The sequence below is a fragment of the Bison bison genome, unplaced genomic scaffold (assembly GCF_000754665.1).
Source record: "Bison bison bison isolate TAMUID 2011002044 unplaced genomic scaffold, Bison_UMD1.0 scf7180017864181, whole genome shotgun sequence".
NCBI lineage: Eukaryota > Metazoa > Chordata > Mammalia > Artiodactyla > Bovidae > Bison > Bison bison.
In genome coordinates, this window is record NW_011494753.1 from 2,255,469 (window position 1) to 2,266,207 (window position 10,739).

The following is a 10,739-nucleotide window of genomic DNA, read 5'->3' on the forward strand; positions in this document are numbered from 1 at the left end:
TGGTTGGATCTCCTTGCAGTCCAAGGGACTCTCAAGAGTCTTCTCTAACACCACAGTTCAAAAGCATCAATTCTTCGGCACTCAGCCTTCTTCACAGTCCAACTCTCACATCCATACATGACCACAGAAAAAACCATAGCCTTGACTAGATGAACCTTTGCTGGCAAAGTGATGTCTCTGCTTTTGAATATGCTATCTAGGTTGGTCATAACTTTCCTTCCAAGGAGTAAGCATCTTTTACATGACCTTAAAAAATTTTCAAGGGAATCCCATCAAAACAAGTTAAAAGTTGGCACACTTTCAAGAAAAATACTTTCAACTGTAAATTCTCGTCACACTGTTTTAAAAAAAAACCCAAGTTGCTGAACATCGTGATCTATGAGAGATGTGTGAGTCAAGAGTATAATGAGGGATCACTCTGCACCAATGTGAAAGGCCATTGTGAACATTCTGCAGAGAAGAAACAGTGAAAATGCAGAGACAATGGAACCCATTTATGGTGCTTGTAGCAGGTAAAAGATAAAAATAGTACAGAGATGAAAATGGAACTGCCTTAAAAAAATAAAAATAAAGCTACTATAAGATCCTGCAGAAGCACTCCAAGGAATATTTGAAAAGAAGACAACATTTTGAAACGCACATGCAACTGAGTTTGCACTGGACTACACTTTACAATAGCCAAAAAATGGAAGTAAACATATTGTCAGTGGGGAGATAAATGGATAAAGAAAAAGAGACCCATGTACACAATGGAATATAACTCTGCCAGAAGAAAATTAAATAATGTAATTTTCAGGAACACTGAGTTTGCTCAGACTCATGTCCACTGAGTCGGTGATGCTCTCTAACCATCTCTTCTACAGTCGCCCCTTCTCTTTTCGCCTTTGATATTTCCCAGCATCAGGGTCTTTTCCAATGAGTTGGCTCTTCACATCAGGTGGCCAAAGTAATGGAACTTCAGCTTCAGCAACAGTCCTTCCAGTGAATGTTCAGGTTTGATCTCCTTGCTGTCCAAGGGACTCTCAAGAGTCTTCTCCAGAACCACAACTCAAAAACATCAGTTCTTCAGTGCTCTGCCTTCTTTATTGTCTAGTTCTCACATCTGTACATGACTACTGGAAATACCATAGCCTTAACTATACAGACCTTTGTTGGTAAAGTGATGTCTTTGTTTTTTAACACACTGTCTAGGTTTGTCATCGCTTTCCTGCCAAGAAGCAATAGGCTTCTAATTTCATGGCTGCAGTCACCATCCACAGAGATTTCAGAGCCCAACAAGAGGAAATCTGTCACTGCTTACACCTTTTCCCCTTCTATTTGCCATGAAGTGATGGGACTGGATACCATGGTCTTAGTGTTTTTAATGTTGAGTTTTAAGCCGGCTTTTTCACTGTCCTCCTTTGCCCTCATCAGGAGGGTCTTTAGTTCCTCTTCGCTTCCTGCCATTAGAGTGGTATCATCCACATATCTGAAGTTGTTGAAATTTTTCCTGACAATCTTGATTTCAGCTTATAACTCATCCAGCCTTGCATTTCTCATGATGTGCTCTGCACATAAGTTAAATAAACAGGGCGACAACAAAAACAGCCTTGCCGTACTCCTTTCTCAGTCCTGAACCAGTCAGTTGTTTCATACAAGGTTCTAACTGTTGGCTCTTGACCCGCATACAAGTTTCTCTGTATGTGGAGACAGGTAAGATAGTCTGGTATTCCCATCTCTTAAAATAAGAGTTTTCCACAGTTTGTTGTGATCCACACAGTCAAAGGCTTTAGCATAGTCAATGAAACATAAGTAGACGTTTTTCTGGAATTCCCTTGCTTTCTCTATGATCCAGCGAATGTTGGCAATTTGATCTCTGGTTCCTCTGCCTTTTCTAAATCTAGCTTGAATATTTGGATGTTCTTCACATAATGCTGAAGCCTAGTTTGGAGGGTTTTGAGCATAACCTTACTAGCATGGGAGATGAGTACAATTGTCTGGTGGTTTTGAACATTCTTTAGTACTGACCTTCTTGGGGACTGGGATGAGGATTAACCTTTCCCAATCCTGTGGCCACTGCCAGGTTTTCCAAATTTGCTGACATTTTGAGTGCAGTACTTTAATAGCATGCTTTAGGATTCTAAATAACTGCTGGAATTTCATCCCCTCCACTAAGCTTTATTGGCTAAAAATAAAGTGCTTAGTGCTTCCTAAGGCCCACTTGTCGACTTTACAATCCAGGATGACTGGCTCTGAATTCACAATGTAGGATGACTGGTTCTGAGTGAGAGACTACACCATTGTGGTTATCGGGGGTCATTAAGATCTTTTTTGTACAGTTCTTCAGTGTATTCTTTCTATCTCTTCTTGATCTCTTCTGCTTCTATTAGGTCATTATCACTTCTGTACTTTACTGTGCCCATCTTTGGATGAAATATTCCTTTGATATTTCTAATTTTCTATGTCTACTGACTAAAAAAAAATCACCTATGTACCCACTATATTAGGCACCAAGTTTGCCACAAAACTTCCTGTTTATAATCTAGCACTAGCCCCCAAAATAAAGAGCCTGTGAACATGCACTGCTACAGAAGAACAAAAATTCTGAGGTCAACACTTTATCCTTAAACAGTTTGCTCTAAAAAAATTCTCTAAAACATCTTTAGAAAGCCCTTTGTCCCAGATATATAGCCATGTGGCTGTCAGGTGTTCTCTATGCCTCCATCCTGCCCCTCTTTACACACAGCAGACACACTGTACTCAACCCCATTTCAGAACAGGAATAATTTATTTCTCTGAATATGACTTTAATAATATTCCAGAAGTATTCAGTAGTCAAAGTTTTCTCCAAATCAAGAAAAAAGAATCCAACATAATCAGCAAATATTTTGTGTGTGTATCCATGTATATACACACATGTAATTAAAAAAATCTCTTTCTGTAATTTAGTTCTGACTTCTAAGTGACAGAAGCAGTGAAAGACTCGATGTTGAAGCACCCTGTGATAAGGCTTTTTCAGGGTGATCAGTTTCTTGTGAATTATTCATTAGGCTTGCTCCAATTCCACAAGGACTCCACCACAGTCACTAGGATGGAGAAAGATCACTGGTTTTCCATGTGCTCCTATTTTGGCCTCTTCACTTAAAATACGAATCTTCTTTTCTTTCAAATCCATCACAGCCACATTTATATTATCCACCTTGAGAAAAGGAAATAAACAAGAACACATCTGAGATCATAAAAATACCAAACTATAGTATCGTAAGACATAGAAGAAACTTTGCAAACGTGTGTCTAACTCCTCTGCCTTTGGGCAGAACCATTCTTTAACCATCACAAAAATGAGAGTTTGCTAAATTTTCCTAGGTGAGCAACCATAGTGCTTAAGCATTTTCTCCATTAGTAAACATTTCTCTCTCCATTAGTAAACATTTTCTCCATTAGTAAACATAGGACCTAAATGATGTCTGCTTCACTTCATGGCATGTTCTTGTTGCAGCACTATTGATGATTCTTCACAAGTTATTTTTCCTAAGAGTCTTGGCTTCCTCATTTACAAGAGAGAGATGAGGTCCACCATATATATAGCTAAGAGTTCAAAATGAGATAACAGATGAGAAGCTCTGAGCACAGTTTGTAGAAGGTATTCAACAGATATGAGTGCCTCCCTGATCTCCAAACCGCCCATCTGCCAAACTGTCTGATTATTACTTTTATTTTGGCCATGCAGTATGACATGTGGGATTTTAGTCCCATGACCAGGGATCAAACCTGTGCCCCTTGCACTGGAAGTGTGGATTCTTAACCACTGGACTACCAAGGAAATAACCGGTTATTACTTTTGAGATCAGAACTTCATATACATGAAAATCACTATTAAACTGTCACCAAAATATCTTTCACCATTCTTGAAAAATCCAGACATGTATAATTTTGCAAATCTCTTCTAAGCCATTTCTATTTTCTTCATATTTATTGGTAGTCTAGAAAGGATCAAATGTGTTTCTAAATACTTGATGGAAGAGTGGTTTTTCTCATTTCTGAGGGCTTCTCAGGTGGTGTTAGCATAAAGAACCCACCTGCCAATGCAGGAGACATAAGAGACACAGGTTTGATCCTTGCGTCCAGGAAGATCCCCTGGAGAAGGACATGACAACCTACTCCAGCATTCTTGCCTGGAGAATGTCATGGACAGAGGGTCCTGGAGGACTACAGTCCATAGGGTCACAAAGAGTCAGATGCAATTGAGCGACTTAACACGTACCTGTCTTAGAAAGTCATCCTCCTAGACTGGGAACCCAGTAAGTAGATAGAAAAGGATAGTAAGAATCCCTACATTCTGAGGCAGTTCTACATCACCCTGGAGTTTAATGATCTAACAGCTTCACAAACAATTAAAAAAAATACAAAGCCCCAGAGAGGATAACATCCATGTAAACAAATATAGACTTAACAAATTTCACATTTATACAGACTTATTTTCAAAGAGCCAAGGATTACATACTGCCTTTTAAAACTGGTTGAACAATGGATGAGGATACCAAATGTTACTAAAAATAAACTATAATTTCTTCAAACAGAGTACATTCTTTCTGAACACAAGCACTCGGTGGAGGATATGCAGTAGGTTCTCTAATATGTTTGCAATGTGAACTGAATAAATACTTGTGTTCACGCTGGAATCCAAACTCCCTCTTTCCTGGACTGAGAATGAAGCCTAACTATTAATTATGTCATTTTTAAAATCAAGAGACCTATCCTACCAAAATAATGTAAATCAAAGCATAATTAATACTGCTGATATTCCAAAAGCAAGTTTTCAGAACATGAACATTTATGGATAAAGCCTCTCTAAAGAGACTGTTCTTGTCTAACATTTTTTTTCCCCAGAAATTGTTAGCAGATGCAACTGAGAAGATGTGAGAAATCACAGTCGGTAATTGAATATGTATTGCCTTTGTAATACAGGTCAAGTTATTAAAATTTTAAAGGTAGAAAATAATTATAATACTTAGCATGTATATGGAAATTCTTACTTTATAAAGTCTTGTCACTTGCTTCTTCTAATTGCCTTGTGACAAGGAAAACAGTGTATTCCTACTGCACAGAAGGTGCACATGATCAGTAAATACCATAGCAAGAACGCAAACCTGTTTTGGCCAACTTCAGTGGATGCTGCTGCTGCTGCTAAGTCGCTTCAGTCGTGTCCGACTCTGTGCGACCCCATAGACAGCAGCCCACCAGGCTCCCCCGTCCCTGGGATTCTCCAGGCAAGAACACTAGAGTGGGCTGCCATTTCCTTCTCCAATGCATGAAAGTGAAAAGTGGAAGTGAAGTCGCTCAGTCGTGTCTGACTCTTCGAGACCTCGTGGACTGCAGCCCACCAGGCTCCTCCATCCATGGGATTTTCCAGGCAAGAGTACTGGAGTGGGGTGCCATCGCCTTCTCCAACTTCAGTGGATAGTGACAGTTAAATCCAAACTTCAGTGAGACATATTTTCATTATGATTTGCAGTCTTCTAGAGGGAAAGAGACTATATCTATCGATCCATCTTTGAAGAGGACCAATATTACTATGATTTTTTCCAGTAGTCATGTACAGACATGAGAGTTGGACCATAAAGAAGGCTGAATGCTGAAGAATTGATGCATTCGAACCTGGATGCTAGAAAAGACTCTTGAGAGTCCCATGGACTGCAAGGAGATCAAACCAAATTGAAGAAATTTAAAAAACATAAAAGACATTTTAAAAGAGAAATTTACAACACCAAGGATTAAAGTAACTAAATACCTCAATGCAGACATGGTGCATCCCTCCAGCCTTGTTTTTCTTTAGGAATCCTGCAATTGGACTGTCACTTCCCAGTGGGTGCAGCAGCTCCATCTTGGTGTTTCCCAGGTTGACAAAAACGACGGACACTCCATGCTCTGGAAGAGGGACCGGCTCACCCACCTCAGCCCCCAGAACATTTTTGTAAAATGCTCTGGCCTTTTCCAAGTCTGGCACTGCAACTGCAACATGGTTGAGTCGACCCAGGTTCCATACAGGGCCAGCCCCTGGATGTGAGGACAGTGACGCGGAAGTTCTTACTGTTGAAACTGGAGTCCGAAGTCTGGGGAAAAGCCCTGAAAAATTGAACTGCCATTGACATCCCTCTTTTGAGAATTGATGTTTTTCTAAAATTAATTTTTAAAAATACATGTAAAAATTATTTACTCATTCTTTTTAATTAGGGAAATTAAATCAGAGGAGATAAATGAAAAACGTACATCAGAATTATTCATCTTGCTCTGAAATAACTGTCTGGAATTAAAAGGCTAATTCTGAACTTTTTATTCACCGTTGCTTTGTTTTTGGCTGCACCATGCGGCTTTTGGGATCTTAGTTCCCTAACTGGGGACTGAACTCACAGTCTTGGCAGTGAAAGCACAGAGTCCTAACCACTGGGACACCAGGGAATTCCCTTCTGTGCTTTTTAGATTCAGGACAAAGGGTGACATTTTTCATAATAATTTATATTTACCAATAACACTTAAAGGAAAGCTGCATATCACAAACATTCATTTGTTACTCTCTGTATTTCATAAAGCATAAGTTTGAATGTAACAGTGAAATGACATGCATTTAACGATGAGAGCAAGGAATTTTCTTCTCTACCTACAACCAATTTTTTTGTCTTATATTCTGTAGTAAGTTAATGAAAGTCATAACTATAAGTACCTTTTAATGTGTACTTTATTTGGATGATTATCAACTAAAGAAAATATCTCATTAGGGGAAAAAACAGGCAAAGATCAAGAGGGTACTTAAATCTATGAGAACTTTCTCTGAGTGAGTTTAATTGTTCTTTTTATAATTTTGAAAGACTAGAAGCAGAAATGCCTCTAAATGTGAAGAAAATTTGCATCTGGAAATAGAAGCAGCCTGCAATGTGTTCTTCCCCAAACACTGGACTTTAAGAGCTGGACTCCCCACAAGAATGAAAATCACATGTAAGTATGAGGTCTAAATATAATCTTGCAAAACTATACCACTTAATAAACAAGTATGAAATAGCAAATTGAAGAACATGCATTTTATTTTTATTTATTAGGCTGCACCAGGTCTTAGTTATAGCATGCGGGACCTTTCATAGTTGCAGCATGTGAGATCTAGTTCCCAGACCAGGGTTCAAACCTGAGCTCTTTGCATTGGAAGCTTGGAGTCTTAGCCACTGGACCACCAGGGAAATCCCAAGAACACATAACTTAAACAAAGAGTTGTTAGTTTTTAATGAAAAACACTTTAAATAGTACCTAGTATCACAGAGCTTCGGCTAACCTAAAATTATTAATAATTTCCCTTTACTAAAATTTTTGATTAACAGGGAAATTAAAGTGGCACCATTTGATTTGATTGAGGACTGTATGGTCTTTCTTGTCGGGAAGCCAGTCTCCTCAGCCTCAAGGGGAGGGGCCTGGGCCTGGAATGCTTCACCAAGTGACACAGAGCCCACAGCCTGAGTCACTCTTATCACCTTGTGGGGCCTCTCCCTCACTCAGGATCAATGACTACTCCTTTGTTTCTGCTTAAAGTGTGACAGTCACACCTGTCCTCCGCAGGGAGGGGACAAGGTTCCTTGTACTGTGGCACTGTGGCAAAGGGGAGTGTGTACAGGCAAAGCGTTCTGCCCTAGCCACAGGGAGATAGACCTGCTGGCCATGGGGGACAGACATCCACTACTGACGTCATCTTGCTCTGTGTCTTCTCCACACACTGTCCCAACTGGTGCTCGTGTTCTCCTTGGAGACTCCAGTTCTTTGGACTCAGTGTATCACCATGAAATTCAATTGTGCTCCAAGCCAGTACACACATAAATATACCATTTAAAGCAAATTTCATAAAAAGAATACCTAATCCTTACTAGATGGGATGTGTTCTAATCTTTTCTCTTTTATTTTAGTTTAAAAAAAAATACTGGTCCTACCTGCTAAATATCTGCCTTGCTAGTGTCTTGTAAAAATTAGGTATTTGATGTAAATATACTACTAGCGCAAGACATATATAACTGGCAAACAATAAATTTGGCCATTCTTATTGTTAATGACACACAGTGACTGCTGGTTCAGTGGCAAGCAGGGTTCTGTGGAGACCAAGGAGCCATATGAAGGGCACAGTGAATTTTAAAAATGCTAACAACCAAGAAAATCATCGGTCAGAGTGCAGAAATGGCCCAGTCTCTATGCCTTCTCCACACCGCTGGGATCTTTCACCCGGACAGATCCCATGGTTTAACACCTCGCTGATTTGACCTTTCTCCCAATAAAGACCTACAGGTTATCTTAACATTAGAGTTATGCAACAATACTACCACACAATCTTGCCTAAGCAAATGGTGATCACAAATTCTGAAACAGGAGTGCACCGTGAGGTGGTCCAGATCTGCCTATTAGTTTTGATGGCCATAAATTAGAGAGAATAGTCATAGTTCAAGAGAGTACTTTAATAATCTTCCCACTTAGAGGGGGAGAAAAAAAAAAAAAAACTGGTCTGATTTTCTTCCAGGTCACCCTGAGTGGCAAAGCTGGGTCTCAAGTCCAGGTCTGTCTGACAACAAAGTTGATATTGTTCAACCATGATGTTTAATTTTCCCATTCTACTAACATTATGTACCATTTTTTTTAGCTGAGCTGTGTGGCATGTGGGATGCTAGTTCCCCAACTAGGAACCAAACTCATGACCCGTGCATTGGGAGCATGAAGACTTAACCACTGGACTACCAGGGAAGTCCTTCTTTACCATTCTTTGATTCTCAGTTTCTAATATTGTTAGGGTAAATCCTATGAATAATATCTATTTTCTAAGAAATAGCTTTCTAAGAGATGAGATGACTGTTTTGTAAGTATTTTTTCATGTATATATCACCTCTTTAAACTGATCCAGGGGAGAAGGCAATGGCAACCCACTCCGGTATTCTTGCCTGGAGAATCCCACGGACAGAGGAGCCTGGCGGGCCCCATGGGGTCGCAAAGAGTCAGACACAATTTAGCAACAAGCATGCACACACATCCTTTAGGCCCAACGTGTGCAGTTTGGCTCATCTCATTAAAGATGCTTGATGTCATCATTGGTTAATTTCCTTTTATTTTCCCATAGACTTTTTCATAGATGCTATTTTTCAAAATCTGTATGGCTTTTTTTTTTCCTGCTTGTTTTGTTCTGCTATGAATTGCTTTGCTTTAGTGAACTTGTGCTAGTATACTTAGCTCACAGACGTTCAAGCCATTGTGAATTTTCCTCATCTCCATAAATAGTTCATCTGTGCTTCTCCCTAATGACGTTTTATTTTTACCCCCATAAGCAACTAAGGTAGAAAAATAAAATGTTTACCTTGGAAAAAAAAAAAAAACAACTGATCCAGGGCTGAAACAGTTACAACTATTACAGTGCACTTTGTATAGGGCTCATCTCTTAGATTTGGTGACTTGCAATGATAGATGTGTAAGACATTTTCTGACTGTAAGAAAGACTATGTTGTTGTTGTTTAGACGCTAAGTAAGTCGTGTCCGACTCTTTGCAACCCCATAGACTGCAGCCCGCCAGGCTCCTCTGTCCACAGAATTCTCCAGGCAAGAATACTGGAGCGGGTTGCCCTTTTCTTCTCCAGGGGATCTTCCGAACCCAGGGATGGAATCTGCGTCTCCTGCTTGGCAGGCAGATTCTTCACCACTGAGCCACCTGGGAGCCAAAAACAGTGATCAATAAAGTACTTGTTCAGTTAGAGACGGGGCTTTAAAGGACTTCAACTGTAAGTTTCAAGACAGCATTTTCTACGAGAGAAACCTAACATTATTTAGGGTTCATGCCCTTGAACACTTTTTGAAGGTGCTCAGCTTAAGTATTTGTCACGTATGTTCAGGAGTAACTCTGAGATATCACCACTTGGTAACTCGTTCCCATCAGGGAATTTCAGATTAAGAGAAATAGCTACCCCTGATGAAGGATGAAGAAAAAAAAAAAGAGGAGAAAGTAGATGAACTGGGATGTCAGAGAACTTGAGAGGTTTTGTTTCTTTTTTAATGGTGGTATAGAGAACTCAAGAAACCTTCCACATTCGTCTGCTGCTTTCTTCCCTGGCTTTAAACAAGATCGCGAATATCTTAGGGTACGTGGGAAGAAGGCACACACCTTCCATATTCTTTACACAACTGACCTTCCAGAGTGGACCGGGAGTTCAGCCTGCGTTTTCAGTGCTTCTTCTGGTTCCTCCCCCGTCTCTCACTGTCCCTCTGCCATTTACCACATTTTCGTCTGGCTCGGCCTGGCTGTCCCTTAGCCGGACGACCCCGCCTCCGGGACCACACAGAGAATTGCTGACCGTCAAACGCAAAGTTTGAAAGAAAGTGAAAGTGAAGTCGCTCAGTCGTGTCCGACTCTTTGCGACCCCGTGCACTGTAGCCCACCAGGCTCCTCTGTCCATGGGATTCTCCAGGCAAGAATACTGTAGTGGGTTGCCATTTCCTTCTCCAGGGGATCTTCCCGACCCAGGGATTGAACCCAGGTCTCCCGCATTGCAGGCGGACACTTTAACCTCTGAGCCACCAGGGAAGCAAACACAGAAGGAAATCCCCAGGCTAACCCGACGCGTCCCTGGGAAGCTCTAAAGGCGCTGACAGCAGCCAAGGAACGTGCCTCGGGGGCAGACCGCAGCAGACCCAGGTGTGCTGACCACACGCGGCCTTTTCATGCCCCGGCCTCCCTTCCCGCGAGCCCCCCCTCC

The 10,739-nt window shown here is 40.8% G+C and overlaps 1 protein-coding gene across 2 annotated transcripts in view; it reads right to left on the reverse strand.

The window, feature by feature from the left end:
* Positions 1-2,748: 2,748 nt before the first annotated feature.
* The window catches only part of MCEE (methylmalonyl CoA epimerase), a 9,982-nt gene continuing 1,991 nt past the window's right edge, over positions 2,749-10,739 (reverse strand). Inside the window, exons 2-3 of one of the 2 annotated variants that reach the window (XM_010843247.1) lie at positions 5,771-6,105; positions 2,749-3,178 (exon numbers count right to left, since the gene is read on the reverse strand). In XM_010843247.1, coding sequence (XP_010841549.1) covers positions 3,026-3,178; positions 5,771-6,105 — 488 coding nt within the window. In that variant the 3' untranslated portion in view covers positions 2,749-3,025. The remainder of the gene's footprint in view (positions 3,179-5,770; positions 6,106-10,739) is intronic. The other variant, XM_010843248.1, reaches the window with a different exon arrangement.